Below are 19921 nucleotides of genomic sequence, written 5' to 3'. Positions count from 1 at the left end.
CTATAATAGTGAAGGTTAAGGAAAGTGTTTCGGAACAATATTTGTTGCCAGGTGGTTTAACTGTAATAAATCTGTCTTCAGATGTTTGGCAATGTCTTGCCATTGTTCTTCAGTGACCATGATGGCATCGTGTTTTAGGGGCTCAGTAGTTGATGCTAATGAATAGGCAAGGATCAAAGCTAATACTGAATGTTTATACAGACTGTTTTTCTAGCTCCCAAAAAGACAAAATAAGTGAAACTGGTACAGATATTTAAAGAAATATAGTTAAGAATTATAAAGAAAATCCTTGTAAAATTTTTTGCCCTAATTTTAATTGAACCTTTTAAAGAAGATAAACACAAATATAGAAAGCCACACAACATAAACATAAGGCTTAACAAATTATTATAAGGGGAATTACCACCTTATTGGCTATCCCAGAATCCTCCCATAAGCTCCTTCCTAGTTACTGCTTCTCCCTCCACATGAAAGTAACGATTTCCTGACTTCCAAAGCAATCACTGTTTATTTCTTCATAGCTTTATCACTGACTTGTGCATCCATGTATGATAGTCAATCCTTCACATTTTTTAAATTCTTTTACTTCACAAATGCCCTCTGTATCCCCTTTCTTTTCTTTTGAAGAACCTGAGTTATTTGATCTGTATAGTTTTCCACAGTCTGGTTTTTTCTAATTGACTGCTCAGTGTACAGTTGAGTATGTCTTTCTACTCTTTATTTTCTTGCAGATTGGCAGCTGAATGCAGAGGCTTGGTCAGGCTGACATTTTCTCTCTGGCAAGATTCTTGGTGGTGCTGTATTCTTTCATCAGAGGCACTGACTGGTTGTTTTTGTATGTGTGTGATATAAGTAGCCATTGCAGCTTAATGGCTAGATTTGTTAATTCAATGACAGTTGCAAAATGGTCACATTTTAATTCTTTTTTTTTTTTTAAATAAAATTATGCTGTCCAAAGAGACATTTTCCCTCAGCCTCTGGCCTGAACGACACTGAGTTAGATTATAAATCAGAATTTGCTAACATATATGATGTGAAAACTTTTTTCACATAGATGTTTTTGCCCTTAGGTTTATTATTGCTTTGGTAAGAACAGATTCAGATGATGAAAATAATGATTTTCCAGTAAAATGTGTTTATTTTGAGGTTCTTTTTTTTTTTTTTAATCTTTTTGATATTGCAGCTGAGGCTTACTCACTTATTATCCAAGGGAAATAGCAGTTACTGAAGATACTAGAAAGAATATTGTTCATTAATATAGTCAGAGAAGGGAAATAACTCCAGGAAGAGCATACAGCCAATACCTTATCCTTAAAGTCTGGCGAAAAGGTAGAGATTCAGAACACAATAGCACCCTTTGGAGATAGATTAATATGTTGTAATATACTAACTAATTAACTTTCATGGTAAATTTGTCATGGGCTTAGTTTATGGTCATTATTTACTTCGAGCTTTGCCAAATATATATTAGGGGTAAAGGAAGAATTTTTAAATTACTCGAGACTATATTAATTTTAAGTATCTTCAGCTACTTTTGAGAAGCCTGTTTGTATATGAATCAGCAATGTACGGTTATATGTATTAATGAGTTTTATCCCAACTCTTAATAGATAGCATTTGTTAACATGGTTTTTCAATTTCTGTGTGAAAATAAAAATAGAACCTTATCAAATATGCTATATTTAGAGACATCATTAAATTAAACTCTTAACCAAATTTGTAGTACATTTCTTTATACATAGTGCAGTTGTCTAATTAAAAGAATAATTCAGATGTGGATTTTTTTTCTTTTTCAGGTTGTCTTGCTCTTCCCAAGTTGAATTTGCAGTTTTTGACTCTTCATGATTACCTCTTAAGGAATTTTAATCTCTTCCGCTTAGAATCAACTTACGAAATTAGGCAAGACATCGAGGATAGTGTCAGCAGAATGAAGCCTTGGTAAGCAAATCGGTTCCATTTGTAATGAAGAGGTGTAAACAGTGACTGATACAACCTCTGTCAGAAACCTCATAAGTGTATTTAGAAATAGTATGCCTGGCATGAAGATGCCCTCTTAAAATATGAAATATTCACTCTTTGAGAAATTCTCTAATGTGGATTAGAGTATATCAAAAGTGCTAAAATATATATATCTGGGTACTTGGGTGTGGTGCTGGGGGACTGGGGATAAGGGAGGAGCGGTCTTCATTTTTGGAGGATGGTAGGGGGAGAAATATAGGGGGGTGAGTATGTTGGACATTAGCAAAAGGGTAAAGAGGGAGCGTATGGGCTGACCAGCAGGCCTTTACTAGGACAGGACAGTTTAAGTCCTGGGAGCTTATGATAAAGGGGTCTTCTACCCCAGCTGCTCTTGTGGCTATCACCAGTATCTCAGTTAGCCTCTCTAAGGAACCTGGCAAGAGATGAGGAGTACTGCTGAGCTTCACATGGCATTGAATGTTGCAAAGTCTTGCCAGGTCCTCCATCCATAGATTACCTTGACTAAACCATCAGGATTTACTTTGGGAGCCAGTTGAGTAGTTCTCTTTATTTGAGGAAGTCTTCTGCTTAAACTCAACTCCCCACTTGCTAGCTCATTTCTGGAATTCTGTTAGCTAAGAAAAAATTTTCATTCTGGTTATTATAGGCAGCTCTGTATTATGAGATTTGTGAAGGTCCGTTTTGCTTTTTAGACATGAAATAAATGCCCTTCATTCACTATTTCATTGTACGTATGAAATTGATGAGAGTAAGTTATATGTCATAAGTGACTGTGAATGTATAAAATAGATTTTTATTATATTCTGGTCATTATATGACCAGAATTTTTTTTAAAAAAAGCTTAACAAGTTTGTGAATGTGAATGGCTTCAGGTATCTTCCAGGCTTCTCTCCTTACTAATTATAGAGAGCTACATGGACACTATGATTATGATCTATTTTTTTCACTTCCACATTTTATTTCATACACAGTTCTATTTTTTAATTAGTTATTATGTGAAAAGTTATTCTGGGTGAGACTATACAACACAACATAAAGTATTTTTGACTTAATAATCAGTTGAGTCAGTAGGCAGGGTAGCACTGTGAGGTTTGTATACTCGCTGGCTGATCATCCCTGCCCACAGCTTTGCTGGAATTATTGCCCATTGTTTGGACCCCGGGGGTGTGCTTGATCAGAAGGCTTCCTTTCAGTTTATGGTTACCTTGGGTTATACATGCTCAGATTCTAAACCTAATTTTGGCCATTTTGCAAACTAGGGATTTATGAAATAGCCGTTTATCAAATAGAATTCACTTACATTTTACTTAAATGCCAAATAAAGCAAAAATACTTAAGAGTTCTTATGGTCTATTAATAAAGGAAATTTTTTAAACTTATATTATTTTCTGCTAAGGGAAAGAAAATGTCATTTTTCAGAATTAACTTGTGATAATAAATTTTTCTAGATTTTCATTCCTAATTGCCCTTCATTGAAGGCCTTTAAGAATGATGAGATCCAAAAAGAGGCCAAGCTTCTTTCTGTTTCTTGTGTGCTGAAGGTGGAAAGTAGGGGCATAAATTTTACTCAGTGCTTGGTACTAACGATCACGTACGTATTCGGTCTGCTGAAACCACTGAGCAACATAAGAGAGAATGTACTTATGATGGGCAGAAATCTATCCTTTTTAATTACTCGTGTCATAGGTAGATTTTATAAGAGGAAAAAAGTGTTGGGGAGAATAGATTAGTGGTTGTCTGGGGGTAGTAACAGAATTGACTGTAGTCAAATGAGAGGGATCTTTTATACATAGGATGGAAATGTTCTCAGATTAGATTGGATCATGGGTATACAACTCTGCAAATTTACTAAACAGCATTGAATTGTGCATTTACAGTGGATGCATTTTATTGTATGTAAGCTATACTGTAGTAAAATTGTGAAATATGGAGGAGATAATAGTTATTACAAAAGGGCTTAGACACAAGGTAATACCTTTAAGAAATTCCCTATATTAAGCAAGTCACTGGATGCAGAACTTTTATTTTTAATTAGTTTCACTCTTTGATGTAGAGTTCTACATTTTTCTTATAACACAAAGCCTTTACCTGGGATGTAGCTTTTCTTTATCTGTGTAAGCATGTCACTTTTGGCAGTACTTTCCAGTTTTGGAGTGCTGCTGGAGTATTTATACTACACATTTCCCAGATATACTACTTAATGTAAAATCTAAAACACCAGTTACACTAACCTAAGAAGGAAGAGTGGGTATTTGAATGTTAGTGATTCTGGTTATTATAACTAGCTTGATTATTTTTACCCCCAATCCATGGCAGTATCTCTTAAATGATTCAAATATTACCCTAAAGCAAGCATTTGCATAGATATTATTGTTTGTTGGTTTGTTTTTAATTTTTAAAATTCTGCTTGTTCCAAAACAGCTTATAGAAATACCTAAATGCATAAAGTGTGAACAGTTGAGACTGTCTTGATGAAGAGAGGAAAAGGATTAAAATTATTACTCTCTTATAATAATATAGATTATAATATAATAATAGATTATTATTATTACAGATTTTTCTTGACAAAATGCCTCTGCTATTATGTATATAGAGTTATCTTTTTTCTGTGTGTGTGGGATAAATACTCCTCTTTACTTCACTTTTTTTTTTTTTAAGACTTATTTATTTATTTATTTATTTATTTGACAGGCAGAGATCACAGGCAGAGAGGCAGGCAGAGAGAGAGGAGGGAGCCCGAGGTGGGGCTCGATCCCAGGACCCTGGGATCATGACCTGAGCTGCACGCAGAGGCTTTAACCCACTGAGCTACGCAGGCACCCCTTTACTTCCCTTTCTTTATTGGACCATATCTGCCTGTTCATAACTACTGAAGGTATTCCCTATATATTGGGACTTAATCTTTTTTTGAGTTTAGAAATAAGTTACTGATGTCAGGGCTTAGTGGTTAAATATGTGTTCCTCCTTACTAATTTTCCTTGACAGAAGTTGGGAAAAAGTCATTTTTTCTTGGAGTAATCATGTGCTTCTTTGCTTTTCAGGCAGTCTGAGTATGGTGGTGTAGTATTTGGTGGTTGGGCACGAATGGCCCAGCCTATCGTGGCTTTCACTGTAGTTGAGGTTGCCAAGCCAAACATAGGTGAAAACTGGCCAACCCGAGTTCGTGCAGATGTTACCATCAATCTGAATGTCAGAGATCACATCAAAGATGAATGGGAAGGTAATTTCCTATTTCAAAAAATAAAGTTACATTTTGCCTTTTTAGTTGATAGACTTCCACTTAGAAAATTGGCAGAGTACTTTTATTAAACATTATTCTTCTAAACATTTATGAAATTTTATCTTTAAAAATTGTCTTTGTAATTATTAGTAGTAAAAATATCAAGGATCATACAAGAATAATTGTCTTAATACTTTAATAAAAAGCATAAAATAGCATGCATATCACAGGATTTTGAAAATTGCAGTTTGCAGAGCTGAGAGGAGAGCTCTATTTAAATCCAAATTTAGTAAGATAGTATTTATGAATATGTAGGATCAATATAAAAAGAACCAAAATATTACTGTTCACTGAAGAAAGGGGGGAAGCCACATATAACTTGTACACATGCAGAGCTAGTAAAGCAAATTTGTATTTTTAAGAGATAAAAGCCACCAAAGTGAAGAGAATAGAGATAAAGTTGCCGGAAAATAAAGATACAAAATCAAAATCAGACAAACTCAAAAGAAATTTTAAGGGGATCTGGTAAAGCAACTCAAAAATAGATATAAATAATAGTTTAACTATTTGCATCAAAGGGAGAAAGTCAGAATTAGTGATATTAAGTGTATTCAAGGATAAATAATAGATGTAGAGAATTTAGCTGAGTTATTTCCCCTATTCTTTTCTAGGCAAGATTTTAGGTACAGGAGTTCTGTGTCACAAGGAATTTTATTTAGAGGCAGATATGTTCAGAGTTACTAAGCCAAGTAGACTGAAAACACTGGTAACACCTGTGCCAGAAATGACACATGACCTAATTTTTAAGTGTCACTTTTATATTTTTCCCCCAGCTGTCTGTGAGAGCTCTTGCTTGCTGTCCTGTTGTGAGAAACAGTAGCTGGTAGATTTTATCTCTTTCCACCTTCTTAGCATGCCAGAAGGAAAAGGATAGTCCCTTAATAGATCAGTTTTCAGAAATTATTGCTCCCAGTATAGCTGTTTATAACCATAGGGACTATATGATATGTTTATCCAGTAATTCTAAAGGAATCCAGCACCAAAGCTGACCACATGTTTGACATGTGATCACTCTAGTGGGTATAGTTTGTGACAAATTGTTTTTGTATTCCTGTATCCTTCAAGAGTTCTAATCTAATCTAGTGCATTACACATCTAGAATGCTGTATATCTTCATTATTGCTAAACCTTAAGAAAGACATTATTTTTCTGAAGAAGGTTTTTTACTTACTACCTTTGGCGTTTAAGAAGGTACTAAAATAAATACTATTTTACACAGTTACCTAAGCTTTCCTTCATTACTTTGGAGACTTCTCTCAGAAGAACATTAAACAGTCTTTTTTTTTCCCTTTCATTCTTTTAAACATAGACCTCTGATAGAATGAGAAATGTAATAGGTAAATTTTGATGAGCAAGCGATGGAACAGTAGGGTATTGTGGGACAAGTGATTCATAGTATGAGGCATGGTGGGAAGAAAAGTGTTTTCTGGGAGGCCAGAGCCAAAATTCAGGTCCTCTGTTAATCATAGATGGAGTAACTAAATAGAAAATGGAGGCAAAAAATGAGAGGAAGTTTCTTTAGTAGTAATGAATATTGTCCTGTAGGAACAGTTTTGAAGAGTTTAAGCTAAATATATGAAACATTGTTCTTGTGTCTTCAAAAAGGTATGAAGTTCAGGGCCTTATCCTCTCCATTACCCCATTTTAAAATTAAGAAAACATAATTACGGACACCAAAATGCAGGATTCTGCTCCAGAGGCACAGCCAGGATGGAGTGGATACATATGGTTGAAAGGAGAAAGGTAGTTGAACTCACCGTTACATAAGGACTTTTTAAATGTAGATCTGAGATGTCCCACAGTGAAATGATCTGTTTTAGTAGGGAATATGCAGTCATCCCTCAGTGATACCAAAAAGTGACACTGGTAGGAACTAAATTACTTCTCAGGGCCACCTCTTTGACTTGAACACATAGATGTTGTAATGAGCTGTGCACATCAGAAGTCCTAAAGGCAGTACAACTCAGATAGTAGAACAGTTCACCTTAGTTCTCATTGCTTCTCCTGCTTCTGATTTGTTGGGAAATAATAAAGTAGTTATTGTTAGTCAGAGCAATTATTACTAGCACACTTAAACCTCACTCCATATTAAGCCAGAATGGTCCCAGTATTAGCCACACACTGACATTGCTGATTTGATTTAGTTGTATATTTTATTATAAGATTATAATTTTGCATTTATGTCATACAGTGGCTAACAAAACAAATCAGGAAAGAAATGAAGGTTAAGTGGTATGCCATTACATGGATATATGATGTAAATTTATGTCCCTTGTCTTCCCATGTCTCTACTTTTAATAGAGCTGGGGATCTAGTTGAGTCCAGCATTTGGTCTAATGACTGAGAAGCTATGGACTTTGGCACAAGTTTCCTATTTCTTGTCATTTACTTATAAAAATTTTTATTTGCCAAATGAAACTATATATATCCAACCATGTTCTGAATTTGGTATCTATAAACAGTGCTTTTGTGCCTTGATGAATTATTCTTGCATTGACCTCTTTCAGAGAATGCAATTAGACTGTTGTTGGAATGACAGTGATGAATAGTTTAAACTGATGTTAGAAACCTGCTAAGTATAATATAGCTGGATTATATGCCAACCATATTTTCAGTTATTTATTAAGAATGCTAAAACTAAGAGTGATGATGAACATCCAATTTTGGAGCTCTAACATGACTTGAGGACTTATTCAGTAGTGTATTCGTGGCATAAAAGTTTCTAATGTTAACATAAAGAGAAATTTTCTTTTAACTACTCCTTTCAAACATTGAATTTAAAGATTATAGGAAAACCCATAATTATATTACAATGCAAATGTAATCATTGATCACCTTTGGTACTTCACATGTTTCTTAAATCTCCTAAGAGGATGACAATTTGCCAACAAAAGACTAAAAACAATAACATTCTGATAAATAAAAATGTCTTTATGTTCTACCAGGTCTTCGTAAGCATGATGTATGCTTTTTAATCACTGTACGGCCCACAAAACCTTATGGTACTAAGTTTGACCGGAGGAGACCTTTTATTGAGCAGATTGGCCTGGTTTACGTCAGAGGCTGTGAAATCCAGGGCATGCTGGATGATAAAGGGCGCGTCATTGAAGACGGTATGGCAATCTGTAATTTTGAAAGAGTATGTGTACATAATGATAAATTTTTGTGCTGTTTTTATTTTTGCATCTTAAGTAATATTTTTTAGTTATTTTTATATACTGAATCAACACAAAGGATTATATATAAAATATATATAAGGTACCTACCACCCACTTCTAGAAATAAATAATACAGTTTCTAAACTTTTTTTTTTTTTTTTTTTTTCAGATTTTATTTATTTGACAGAGAGAGATCACAAGTAGGCAGGGAAGCAAGCAGAGAGAGAGAAAGAGAGAGAGGGAGGAGGAAGCAGGCTCCCTGCCTAGCAGAGAGCCCGATGCGGGACTCGATCCCCGGATCCTGAGATCATGACCTGAGCTGAAGGCAGAGGCTTAACCCACTGAACCAGCCAGGCAGCCCCAATTTCTAAACTTTGTATTAGATATTGGAAAGGACAGGATCTTTTGAAATTACCTTTATTTAAAATTTTCCTTTTATAATACTTTACAATATTGCCTTTTTAAAACCTCCAAACACCTCTTATGACATATTTGCCTAATTTTTCCTTCTTAAGTTTTATTGATTTGATGTGTTGTAGCAGTGGCTCTCAGTTGGAAATAGCACTACCCTGTATTTTGAAATGAATTTTGGTATTTATCTTGTCATGTACTGGGGGTAGGAGTAGGGGACGGTGAATTTTATAGAGGGTGAAATTTGATGGATGGGGTCTAGGGATGCTAAACATCTAAACAGAGCTACCTTGGGGCACCTGGGTGGCTCAGTCGGTTGAGTGTCCGATTCTTGATTACAGCTCAAGTCACAAACTCAGGGTGGTAAGATTGAGCCCCACCTTGGGCTTTGTGCTGACCCTGGAGCCTACTTAAGATTCTCTCTGTCCCTTTCTGTCTGCCCTTCTTCTATCACCCACTCACACATGGCACATGCCCCTACTCTCTCTCTCAAAAAAAAAAAAAAAAAATTAAACAGAGCTGCCTTGTAGAAAGAATTGTCATACCTTACATGCAAACATTACCCCATTTAGAAATACTGCCTTACTGGATTTGTCAGCTCTTTTATTTCTCAGTCTTATCATTGGCTTTTCCTTGAAATTCTTTCTTATCTTGTTATACTTACTGTTAAATTATAACTGCATCTATTTCCAGGGCTTATTCCAATTTGTTTATTAAACTTCTCTCAGAACTTGAATTGCTTTCTACCTGTGATTTTAAGATTGCTCCATTATTGAAAGTGCTGGTAATTAAGCTGATCTTATCACTAGAATAAAAGAAAATAGGAAAGGTGGAATAACCATAAGGTCACATATTGGGACTAGAGTTAAAGGACTAAGACAAAAGTAAGGAGATGAGGCAAAGGGACAAGAAAAAGCCTCTGAGCTTTCAGCTATTAGTATATGAGATTTTCTTTCACACTGGTGATACTAGGAATGGAATGTGAAAGGACAAAAAGAGCGATCAGTCGAGTGCTTACTATAAGTAAGGCAGTAATGGAAGCTATGAGTAACTGACAAAAAAGTAAAGTTGTTTGACTTTTAGGGCTCTTATTTTGGTTGAGTACATATACAGAAAATTGCAGTCTGTGGCCTTGCATCATAAACATTACATCACAAACATTTTTCTGGGAAAGAAATAGTAAGAATTTAGGAAAAAGAGAATATTTTCAGCCTCTAGGCATTTGAAAAGGATGAGTGGAAAACATTCTAGTCAGGAGAAGGACTGGCGTTCAGTGAACAGTTTACTCCTCATTTCTGGAAAAGGAATAATGCTAACTTACTTTGATACTTGAAAAGTCTGTATTTCACTTACCAAACTTTTTCAAAATGTCTAGGACCTGAGCCAAGACCCAATCTTAGAGGAGAGTCGAGGACATTTAGAGTGTTCTTGGATCCAAACCAGTATCAACAAGATATGACTAATACTATACAAAATGGAGCAGAAGATGTGTATGAAACTTTTAATATCATAATGAGGAGAAAACCAAAAGAAAATAACTTTAAGGTAATTTTTAGGCTATGTAACTAAAAGTACTCTGTCCAGTTTGAGTTAACTTCTAAAACATAAATACATAAATACTAGATAAAAGAATGTTTTGTTAAGGAAATGATCACTGCTTTTATTCTCATTCTAAACAATTCTCTTATATTCTTAACATGAAGACTAAATATAAAAACTTAAGAAAATTTATTTACTAAATCTATTTTGTCTTTTGATAAGTTTAGAAACTCAGCAATATAAATTAATCCACGTCAGCCTCCTGCCTTGCATTTTGTGTATTAGATGCTCAGAATAGCCAGTATAAGGCAAAGAAAACTGCTTGTTTATTTGTTTAGTGGGAGTTCTTTTTTAAATCAAAAGTAAATGTACTTCCAAATCACTTTATGAACACAGACGTGAGAGCCTGTGGTTTTGAATCACTTTATTATATAATACGTTTTACTCCTTAGCAGAAAAAGGGAGGTTTAGGGGCTAGAGAATTTTACTTTTATAACTTAATGGAGATAAGGAGTTTTGATAAAATATGTTTTTTAATATTTGAAACTACTACATTATAAAATGTAAACATTGAATTGTTTTAGCATTTGGTAACACTACCTTCTGTATAAGTACCTTTCTTTTTTCTCTTCCCCCAAAACATAGTGCTTCTTATGCATTGTCAGTTTATTGCCTTTTTCCCCCCTGTTCTTGTTCTTGAAGATGACTTCAGATACAAAGGAATTTATTCCCCATTTTGCCCTGTTATTGAAGACAGGACAGCAGAAGTACTCTTATTTCTTTTTGTCTCACAGTCCACATCCAGTCCATCAGTCAGTCTGGTTAGCTCACTACCCCCACTGACAGCACGTCCAGGCCACCCTCATCTCACATCCCTGCTTCCATTCTCCACGGCTCCTCTCTTTCTGCTATTCTCCACATAACTACTGAATATAAATTATGCCTTGGTACCCTGTTCAACACTCTAATGGTTTCCTATCATAGTAGAAAATTATTACCATAATCCAAGAGGCTCCTTCATTATCTGTCCTCTGGCCACCTCTTCAACCTCATTTTCTAACACCTTTCCCTGATACGTTCGATGGCAGATGTGCTGACCTTTGTGCTGTTCTTTAAGAATCCAAGCCTTGGTCCATGGCGTTCCCTCTACCAACACAGTCTTCCTCCCAGGTATTTACCTGGATCGCTCCCTCCCTGCACGTAGGCAATTCTGCTTAGATGTTAACTCCTAAAAGAAGCTTTTTTTTCTCGAAATCTTAACCAAAGTAGTATTTCCTCTTCTTTTCATTCTTAATCTAATTGTCTTTATTTCTCCTTACAGTCTTTATTTTACTTGATGACTTGATTTGTTTTTTATCTGATTTCACCATTAGAATGCAGGTCTGTGAGGGCAGGGTCTCATTCGTTTGCCTCTGTTTTGCTTCTCAGTAATGACTGAATTTCAGTCACACTTTACTAAAAATGAAAAAAAGTTTCTTCCTTATGTTCATTTGTTTGACAATTTTATTTAATGCCTACTGTGTGTCTGGCATTGTACTAAGTTGTATGGAGCCAATAAAGTTGAGTAAGACACAGCTTATGTTTTTAGGGAGTTTAGACTACCAAAAAAGGAAGTTAAAAATATAAACAAGTAACTACCATGAAATGTTAAAAAGTGCCAGAAGTCATAAGAAGGATGGAGATAAAAGTGTCACAGAAGGAGTGCCTGGCTGGCTCAGTCAGAAGAGCATGTGAGTCTTGATCCTCAGGGTCATGAGTTCAAGCCCCACACTAGGTATAGAGATTACTAAAAAAAAAATAAACTTTTAAAAACAACAACAACAAAGTGTCAGGGGAGGTCAAAGAGGCATTCAGATTCCAGTCCAAGAAACTGGGGCAGTGATTAACTCTCCTGTGTTTGGGAAAGGACAGATGCTCTTTTGGTGTCTTTGGTTTTTGTTATCTACCTGGGCAGCATTCCTTACTTCCTTCTCTCTTTCTCAATTGGTATAGCCTGTTCTGAACTGGATGTTTTATTTCTTGCCTAAATAGTTGCACTAAATCACTTCTTCTGCCCTAGCCCTGTTCTCCTGGTCAGTCACCTGTTTTTCATATGCCTCCACTGATCATTTCAGTCAGCTTCTCAAAACATTTCTGTGACTTTCCATTAATGATGAAATAATCCAAGGTTCCTTCACAGGAACCTTGTTTGAGCAAAATTGAAATGCCACTTTCCTCCATGAAACCTTTCCTAAGGTCAAAAGTCTTCCCTGCATGTGTCTGTCTTGGAACTGTTTTCCCATTGTATTTTATAATATTCTGTATTATTGACCACACTCTGCCACTTTGTGTCATTGCTTAAGGACATATTTCCTCTCCCTACTAAAATTTTGATTTTCTTAGAGAGTAGAGCTCTTCTCTTATCTATCATTATGAGAACATACTCATTGATGTGTCCATCCAGTGATTTACCCATCTCATAGTAAAACTTCCTAGATCCCTGCTCTCATGGAAATGATATTCTAGTGGGGATTAGACAAATGATAAGCAGGTAACTTAGTACATGAATAAGAGAATTTCAGGTAGTGATTAGTGCAAAAAAAACAAAAACAAAAACAAGGTGATGTGACAGGAGTGTGAATAACACACACTGTCCTGTTACTTTGTTGTCCTGTTTAATATATAGCATTTGTGACATAAAAATGGCTGGTTTTGTTATTTTAGTCTTTGTAGTTAATAGCCTAGCCTTCTCATTTCCATATAGGAGATAGAGCACTTTGTCTAGAAGTAATTATTAGAAAGTCTGAAAGTTTGCCTTGACTTTTAGTAATTTTGATAATGTATAGGTTAACAATTACAATGACTTTTTATTGTAGAATGTTTCATTCTGAAATTTATTTGACATTTCACTTTTTTTGTCTACTTTATTTTTTATTTCTAACTTTATTTCTTCTAACAGTGTTAATTTTAATATTTTTAAGTTATGAGATGTTTCACAACTGAGGCATATATTAATATGTTTCTGGTTGTGTGTCATCTTAGCATGGAGGAACTATGCAATAAAAGAGTTCTTCTCTTTTATTGTCTGCCCAGGAATTTCTAAGAAATTCTACTCTTTAAGCGTTTGTTCTATAATATTTTCTTATTGTTATGTAGTCCTGATCAGGTTTTCTTTTTGCCCAACGGGAGTCAAGTGATGAACTTATTTATGACATTCTGTCTAAATGAACTCCTAACGGATAAACTGTCCTTGCTAAGTTTGGTCTTTTGTTTAACTCAGTGTATGGTATCAACTGAAAATATAGCTGTTGATTCAGTCTAGCCAAGCACCTGTCAGCAGAAAATAGCTTCTTACCCTGAAACACTCGGGAATTCTGGATTAGTGCAGCCAGCTCTGCATTCCACTGAAGTGCAAATGTTTGAGATGGCTTCTTGACACAACCCTTTTCTGTCCTCTCCCTGACAGGCTGTGCTGGAGACCATTCGGAACCTGATGAATACTGATTGTGTGGTACCTGACTGGCTGCATGACATCATTTTGGGTTATGGGGATCCAAGTAGTGCACATTATTCAAAAATGCCCAATCAGATTGCCACTCTTGATTTCAATGATACATTTCTCTCCATCGAACATTTAAAAACCAGCTTTCCTGGTCATAATGTTAAAGTAACTGTGGATGACCCAGCTCTACAGATACCCCCTTTCAGGTAAAGTCAGAAGTGGATACACTCCTTTCAAACTTTCTATAGCCAGTGTGAGATAGGCCATGGGACTCTAGCTAAAGTTTTGAATATCTTGATTGTGTTTGGGCAGTCTTTACCTTCACCATATAATGATTGGGATAAATTTACTTTATTTGATTATATTTCTTAGTATAGAAAACAATTTTAAGACCATAAGAAAAGTAGCCTCACGTCTGATAAGGGATCAGTAAATGCTTGTTGTCTGAAGAGCATTATATAAACATATTTATAGCATTTGACTAAAGAAATGTGTCTGCCTATTATGTATAATCTGGTATATTTCCTAATTAATAGACATAGTCGTGGGATGTTGAACTTTCTTTTGTTTTGATTTCAGAAAAATTCTATTTTTCTCATAAGTTTGCTTGCTTTCACAAAACTTAAATATTCGCAATATAGTTATATTTCATGTTAAAGAAGCTTTGGTTTTAATTTTGAGTAGAAGTGGAACAAAGCACCTGAAGCAGCAACTCATCACTCTTCCCTGAATACTATTACATGGAAGAAGTGTACATAGAGAATTCTTTTTTTTTCTTTTTTTTTTTTTTAATTTTAAATGTATTCATTGAACCCCCCCCAGGTAGGGGGGGGCATTACTTCCTGAGGTGTCCCTGACACCAGGTTAAGAACTTCTGCCTTAAGGTGCCTGAGTAACTCAGTCAGCTAAGCAACTGCCTTCGGTTCAGCTCATGATCTCCAGGTCCCAGGATCAGCCTGTGTTGGGCTCCCTGCTCAGTGGGAAGTCTGCTTCCTGCTCTCCCTCTGCCCTTCCTCCTGTCTCCTGCTTGTGCTCTCTCAAATAAATAAAATCTTTAAAAAAAAAAAAAAAAAAACAAACTTCTGCCTTAAAGACTTGACATTCTAAGGGTTGGTCATAACGGGGATTCAGCCTGTCTCTCCAGCCTCGTTTTCTCTACTGTATCCATTCTAGCAGAACTGGCCACTTGTACTTGAACCTGTAATCTTACGTATTCCCGGAATATCTTCCCTTCCATGTTTGTATGTCTAAGTTCTTGGAAACTCATCTTTTTTTTCTTTTTCTTTTTCTTTCTTTTTTTTTTTTTTAGATTTTATTTATTTATTTGACAGACAGAGATCACAAGTAGGCAGAGAGGCAGGCAGAGAGAGAGGAAGGGAAGCAGGCTCCCTGCTGAGCAGAGAGCCCAATGCAGGGCTCAATCCCAGGACCCTGGGATCATGACCTGAACCCAGGGCAGAGGCTTTAACCCACTGAGCCACCCAGGTGCCCTGGAAACTCATCTTTGATGCCATCTCTCCCAAGAAGCCTTTTCTGATTTAAGGAGGGACAATGGGAAAAGCACTTTACAGTGCATGGATATAAGCGTAAAAATTCTCCTTTCTGATTCTCCCTTCATCAGTTGACTTTTTCTAATCTGAACACCATTAACACATATTTTAATGCTTTTAAGTCTGCTCTTTTCGGAATATATGTACAGATAGTGAGTTCCTTTAAGCCATAAGTGTTTCTTTCTGATCTGATTATATTCCATACAATGTCATGCACAAGGTAGGTGGTTGGTAAATGTTGTTAATAGTAAAAATGAACAAAGATCTTGATTTTGTAGGATAACTTTTCCAGTAAGGAGTGGAAAAGGGAAGAAAAGGAAAGATGCAGATGGTGAAGATGAAGATACTGAAGAGGCAAAAACCTTAATTGTTGAACCTCATGTCATTCCTAATAGGGGTCCTTATCCTTACAACCAACCCAAACGGTAATTTTACTGTCTATTAATTGTAATAATGAATAGTAGTTTGTTATTTTGGATTAATAAAAGTTTAAATTTTACTATGCCTTTAGAAACCCCAGGAAACTTCTGTTTCTGGACACTCTTTCCTTGTATTCTGTTAGACAACTGAATAGCTCAGGCATTTTTGGCCATTCTGTAGTTACATTTCCTAAAGGGAACACTTTTGGATACTATGAGAAATAAATATTGAAGGGCTATCTTAATTTGAGTGCAGCATTCTTACTTCATGACGATCTTTTACATGTAGCAGCTACCCTCATGCATCAGTGCCGTGGCTAAAAAAACGGCATTATATTTGGTATTAGATTGGGAACTGGAACTTAGACATTCCAAGTGAAATATAGGATGAGCTCAGTGTATTGAAAAATAACTTTTCTTTTAGTCTTTTCTTTCCATAACATTTATTTGGTTTTAGTTGGTCAGTAGAGGATGTAGGTGAAGGAAATCATTCAGAAGAGATTGGTTCAGCCATGTAAGATGTAAAAGTACTGGAGATTTGCTATCCAACATTGTTCTTATAGTTAGCAATACTGTACTTTGCAGTTAAAATTTGTTAAGAGGGTCAGTCTTGTCGTTTTTGGTTTTTTGTTTTACCACATACACTCAAATGCACACCCACACACACCCACCCACCCAAAGGGCTGGGGTTGAGGCAAGAAAAGAGTGGGAGAACAGGGGCATATACAGAGGAGGCATTTAGACATCCGATCATTGTTGTCTAAGGTTTTACCAAATGTTGTTCATCTGTGTTTTTAACCAACTTTTTATTTACTCTTGTTTCCAGTAATACAATTCAGTTTACTCACACACAAATAGAGGCTATCCGTGCTGGGATGCAGCCTGGGCTGACTATGGTAAGAGGGTTATTTTTACACGTTTTTACATGGATTCAGACAGGAGGTAGGACTCGATATTTAGAGTATATTTGAAACACAAAAACTCAACTGAATGTAATCATTTGTAAGTCATTGTGGCCTTGTTTGCATATGGAGATTTTGCTTACTACTTATTTCAGTATTCATAAATAAAGTTTTATTGGAACATAACTATGCCTATTTGGTTATGAATTGCCCCTGCCCAGTTTTATGCTGTAATAGCAGAGTTAAAGTACTTGTAGCAGAAATTATTTGGCCTGCAAAGCCTGAAATGTTTACTTGCTGGCCTTTTACAGATAAAGCCTGCTGACTACTGATTTAAAAGTGTGTTTCATTTCCAAGTATTTAGAAACTTTACTGTTATTCTTCCATTTAGTAATTTCTGGTCTAAGTCCCTTACGGCCAGAAAAAATACTTTGTGTGATTTCAATTTTTAATTTTTTTAAATTGCTCAAGTTTGTTTTGTGATCCAGGATATGCTCTGTCTTGGTGAATATTTCAGTACACGTAAAAAGAGTGTTTATTCTATTGTTTGGGGGTGGAGTATCCTCTGTATGTCAGATTTATTTGGTTCAATATTTCTTTGTCCTTGCTGATATCCCACTGCTATTTCTGTTGATTACTGAAAAGGAGTATTAAAGTCTCCAACTACAGTTATGTATTTATCTGTTTCTCCTTTGATTTCAATCAGTGTTTGCTTCATGTTTTTTAAAGATTTATGGATAGATACACACATTCAGGGTTGTTACGTCTTCTTGGTGAATTAATGCATTTATTATTATGTAATGTCTTTCTTGGTAATTTTTTTTGTTCTGAAACATACTTTAATATTAATATAGCCGCTACAGTTTGCTTTTGAGTAGTGTTTGCATGGTGTATCTTTTCCCATTATTTTATTTTTAACCTACCTATTAATGTTTGAAGTGAACTTCTTGTAAATAGCATATAGTTGGGGTATGTTACCTCCTTCGTTCTGACAAGCTCTGTCTTTTAATTGATGTGTTTAGACCATTTACATTAAATGCAATTAATATGTTTAGATTTATTAATTTTTCAGTCTACTTATAAATTTATTTATTTGAGAGGGAGAGCATGCATGTGCATGCAAACAGGGGGAGTGGCAGAGGGAGAGGGAGAAAGAGTCTCAAGCAGAATCTGTGCTGTGTGCAGAGCCTGACATAGGGCTCCATCTCAGAATCCTGTGATCGTATCCTGAGCCAAAAATCAAGAGTTGGACACTCAACACTGAGCCACCCAGACTCCCCAGAAAGTCAAACATTTAAGGAACTCTAGAGAAGAAAAATCTATTATAAATTGGCCATTCATCTTTCATTCCTGGAGTTTTAAGTTTGCTCTGCTATCACTTCCTTTCTGTCTGAAGAACGCTTACCACTTTTAAGAGTAGGTCTGTTAGCAGTGAATTATCTTTGTTTTTTTTCTTGTGAGAATGTCTCTAAATCATCTTCATTCTGTAAAGACACTTTCACTGGACATAGAATTCTGTGGAGTACTTTCCTTTCAGAACTTCTAAAATGTTACTCCACTTCCTTCTGGCTTCAATGGTTTCTGAATGAAACCCACAGTCATTAGAAACATCCTTTTCCTATATGTAATGTTTCATTTTTTTCTGGTTGCTATTAAGAATTTTTCTTTAGTTTTCACCTATTTAATTAAAATGTGTCTGGGCTTGGATTTCGTTTCTTTTTTTTTTTTTTTTAAGATTTTATTTATTTATTTGACAGAGATCACAAGTAGGCAGAGAGGCAGGCAGAGAGAGGGAAGCAGGCTCCCAGCTGAGCAGAGAGCATGCCCGTGCGTTCTTGATACCAGGAACCTGAGATAATGACCTGAGCTGAAGGCAAAGGCTTAACCCATTGCCCCTGATGCTACCCAGGTGCCCCTGGGCTTGGATTTCTTTGGGATTATTCTGTTTGGAGTTTGCTGAGCTTCCTGAATCTATTTAAGTCTAATTTAAATTAAATTAAGTCTAATTTAAATCTAATTAAGATTTAAGTCTTCTGCCAGATTTTAGAAGTTTTCAGCCATCATTTCTTCATATATATTTTTCTATACCATAAAATTTTCCTCTTGTTCTAAGACTTCAGTAGCATAAATGTTGGACCTTTTAGTATTGTCCCATAGATTCCAAGGTTCTGTTTATTCATTTGTTTTCAGTCTTTTCTCTCTGCTTATTTTTCTGTTGCTCTATCTTCAGCTTCACTCTCTTGTCAATTCTGTCATTGAACTTATCCAGCAATTTTTAAAATTTATCTCTCAGTTTTAGAATGTCCATTTTCTAACAATGTGATAAATTAGGAGTTTGATATGTATTCATCTCCTGTTTAGGTTGTGGGTCCACCAGGTACTGGAAAAACAGATGTTGCAGTCCAGATCATATCCAACATCTACCATAATTTCCCAGAGCAGAGGACGCTGATTGTTACTCATTCTAATCAGGTAAGAGTGTGTATGTGTGTGAATGCGTGCATGTGCACACACATATATAGGGTGGATGGTAGGCAAGATAAAGGAGGGAGATGAATGAAAGCACAAGGGAGATTTCTGCTTGTGTGATAACCTGGTCATAGGTACAACAGAATACTGAAAGACTGATGAGTATAGTGTTTGCTGTTAAGTTACTCTTGGATTGTTACTGGTCATAACCAGACTATATTAAGAAAAAAAAAAAAACAATCTTTTATTTCTAATGGAGAGGGTCAAAATGTGGGAAAGCTAAGAAGAATTCTTGGATGTATGGTCAGGTATTTAGATTAAATTAAATTGCTCCCCACCATCTTGCATGCTATGCTGAAGCTTTGAGATTGAAAGCATTAACCATTACTGGTAACATTTTTTTTTTTTTTAAGATTTTATTTATTTGACAGAGATCACAAGTAGGCAGAGAGGCAGGCAGAGAGAGAGGGGGAAGCAGGCCCCACTGAGCAGAGAGCCCAATGCAGGGCTTGATCCCAGGACCCCGAGACCATGACCTGAGCCAAAGGCAGAGGCTTTAACCCACTGAGCCACCCAGGTGGCCCTGCTGGTAACATTTTTTATCCTTTAGTAGGATGAATATTACCAAAAGACTAAGGCTCAAATGTATTAACATTGGATTAAGTTATATATCCTTATGAGGTCTACATATGAATATGTGTCACATGGAAGGACTACTTTATGCTGTTGATT

General features: G+C 35.8%; 1 protein-coding gene across 1 annotated transcript in view; it reads left to right on the top strand.

The window, feature by feature from the left end:
* The window catches only part of AQR (aquarius intron-binding spliceosomal factor), a 93232-nt gene that overhangs the window by 45886 nt on the left and 27425 nt on the right, over positions 1-19921 (top strand). Inside the window, exons 16-23 of the mRNA XM_004751049.3 lie at positions 1797-1938; positions 5022-5200; positions 8206-8373; positions 10205-10374; positions 13814-14055; positions 15678-15824; positions 16645-16714; positions 19082-19192. Coding sequence (XP_004751106.2) covers positions 1797-1938; positions 5022-5200; positions 8206-8373; positions 10205-10374; positions 13814-14055; positions 15678-15824; positions 16645-16714; positions 19082-19192 — 1229 coding nt within the window. The remainder of the gene's footprint in view (positions 1-1796; positions 1939-5021; positions 5201-8205; positions 8374-10204; positions 10375-13813; positions 14056-15677; positions 15825-16644; positions 16715-19081; positions 19193-19921) is intronic.

This window comes from Mustela putorius, unplaced genomic scaffold, assembly GCF_011764305.1.
Source record: "Mustela putorius furo isolate JIRA1106 unplaced genomic scaffold, ASM1176430v1.1 tig00003898_pilon_pilon_pilon, whole genome shotgun sequence".
Lineage (NCBI taxonomy): Eukaryota > Metazoa > Chordata > Mammalia > Carnivora > Mustelidae > Mustela > Mustela putorius.
This window is presented reverse-complemented; position numbering and strand designations above follow the sequence as displayed.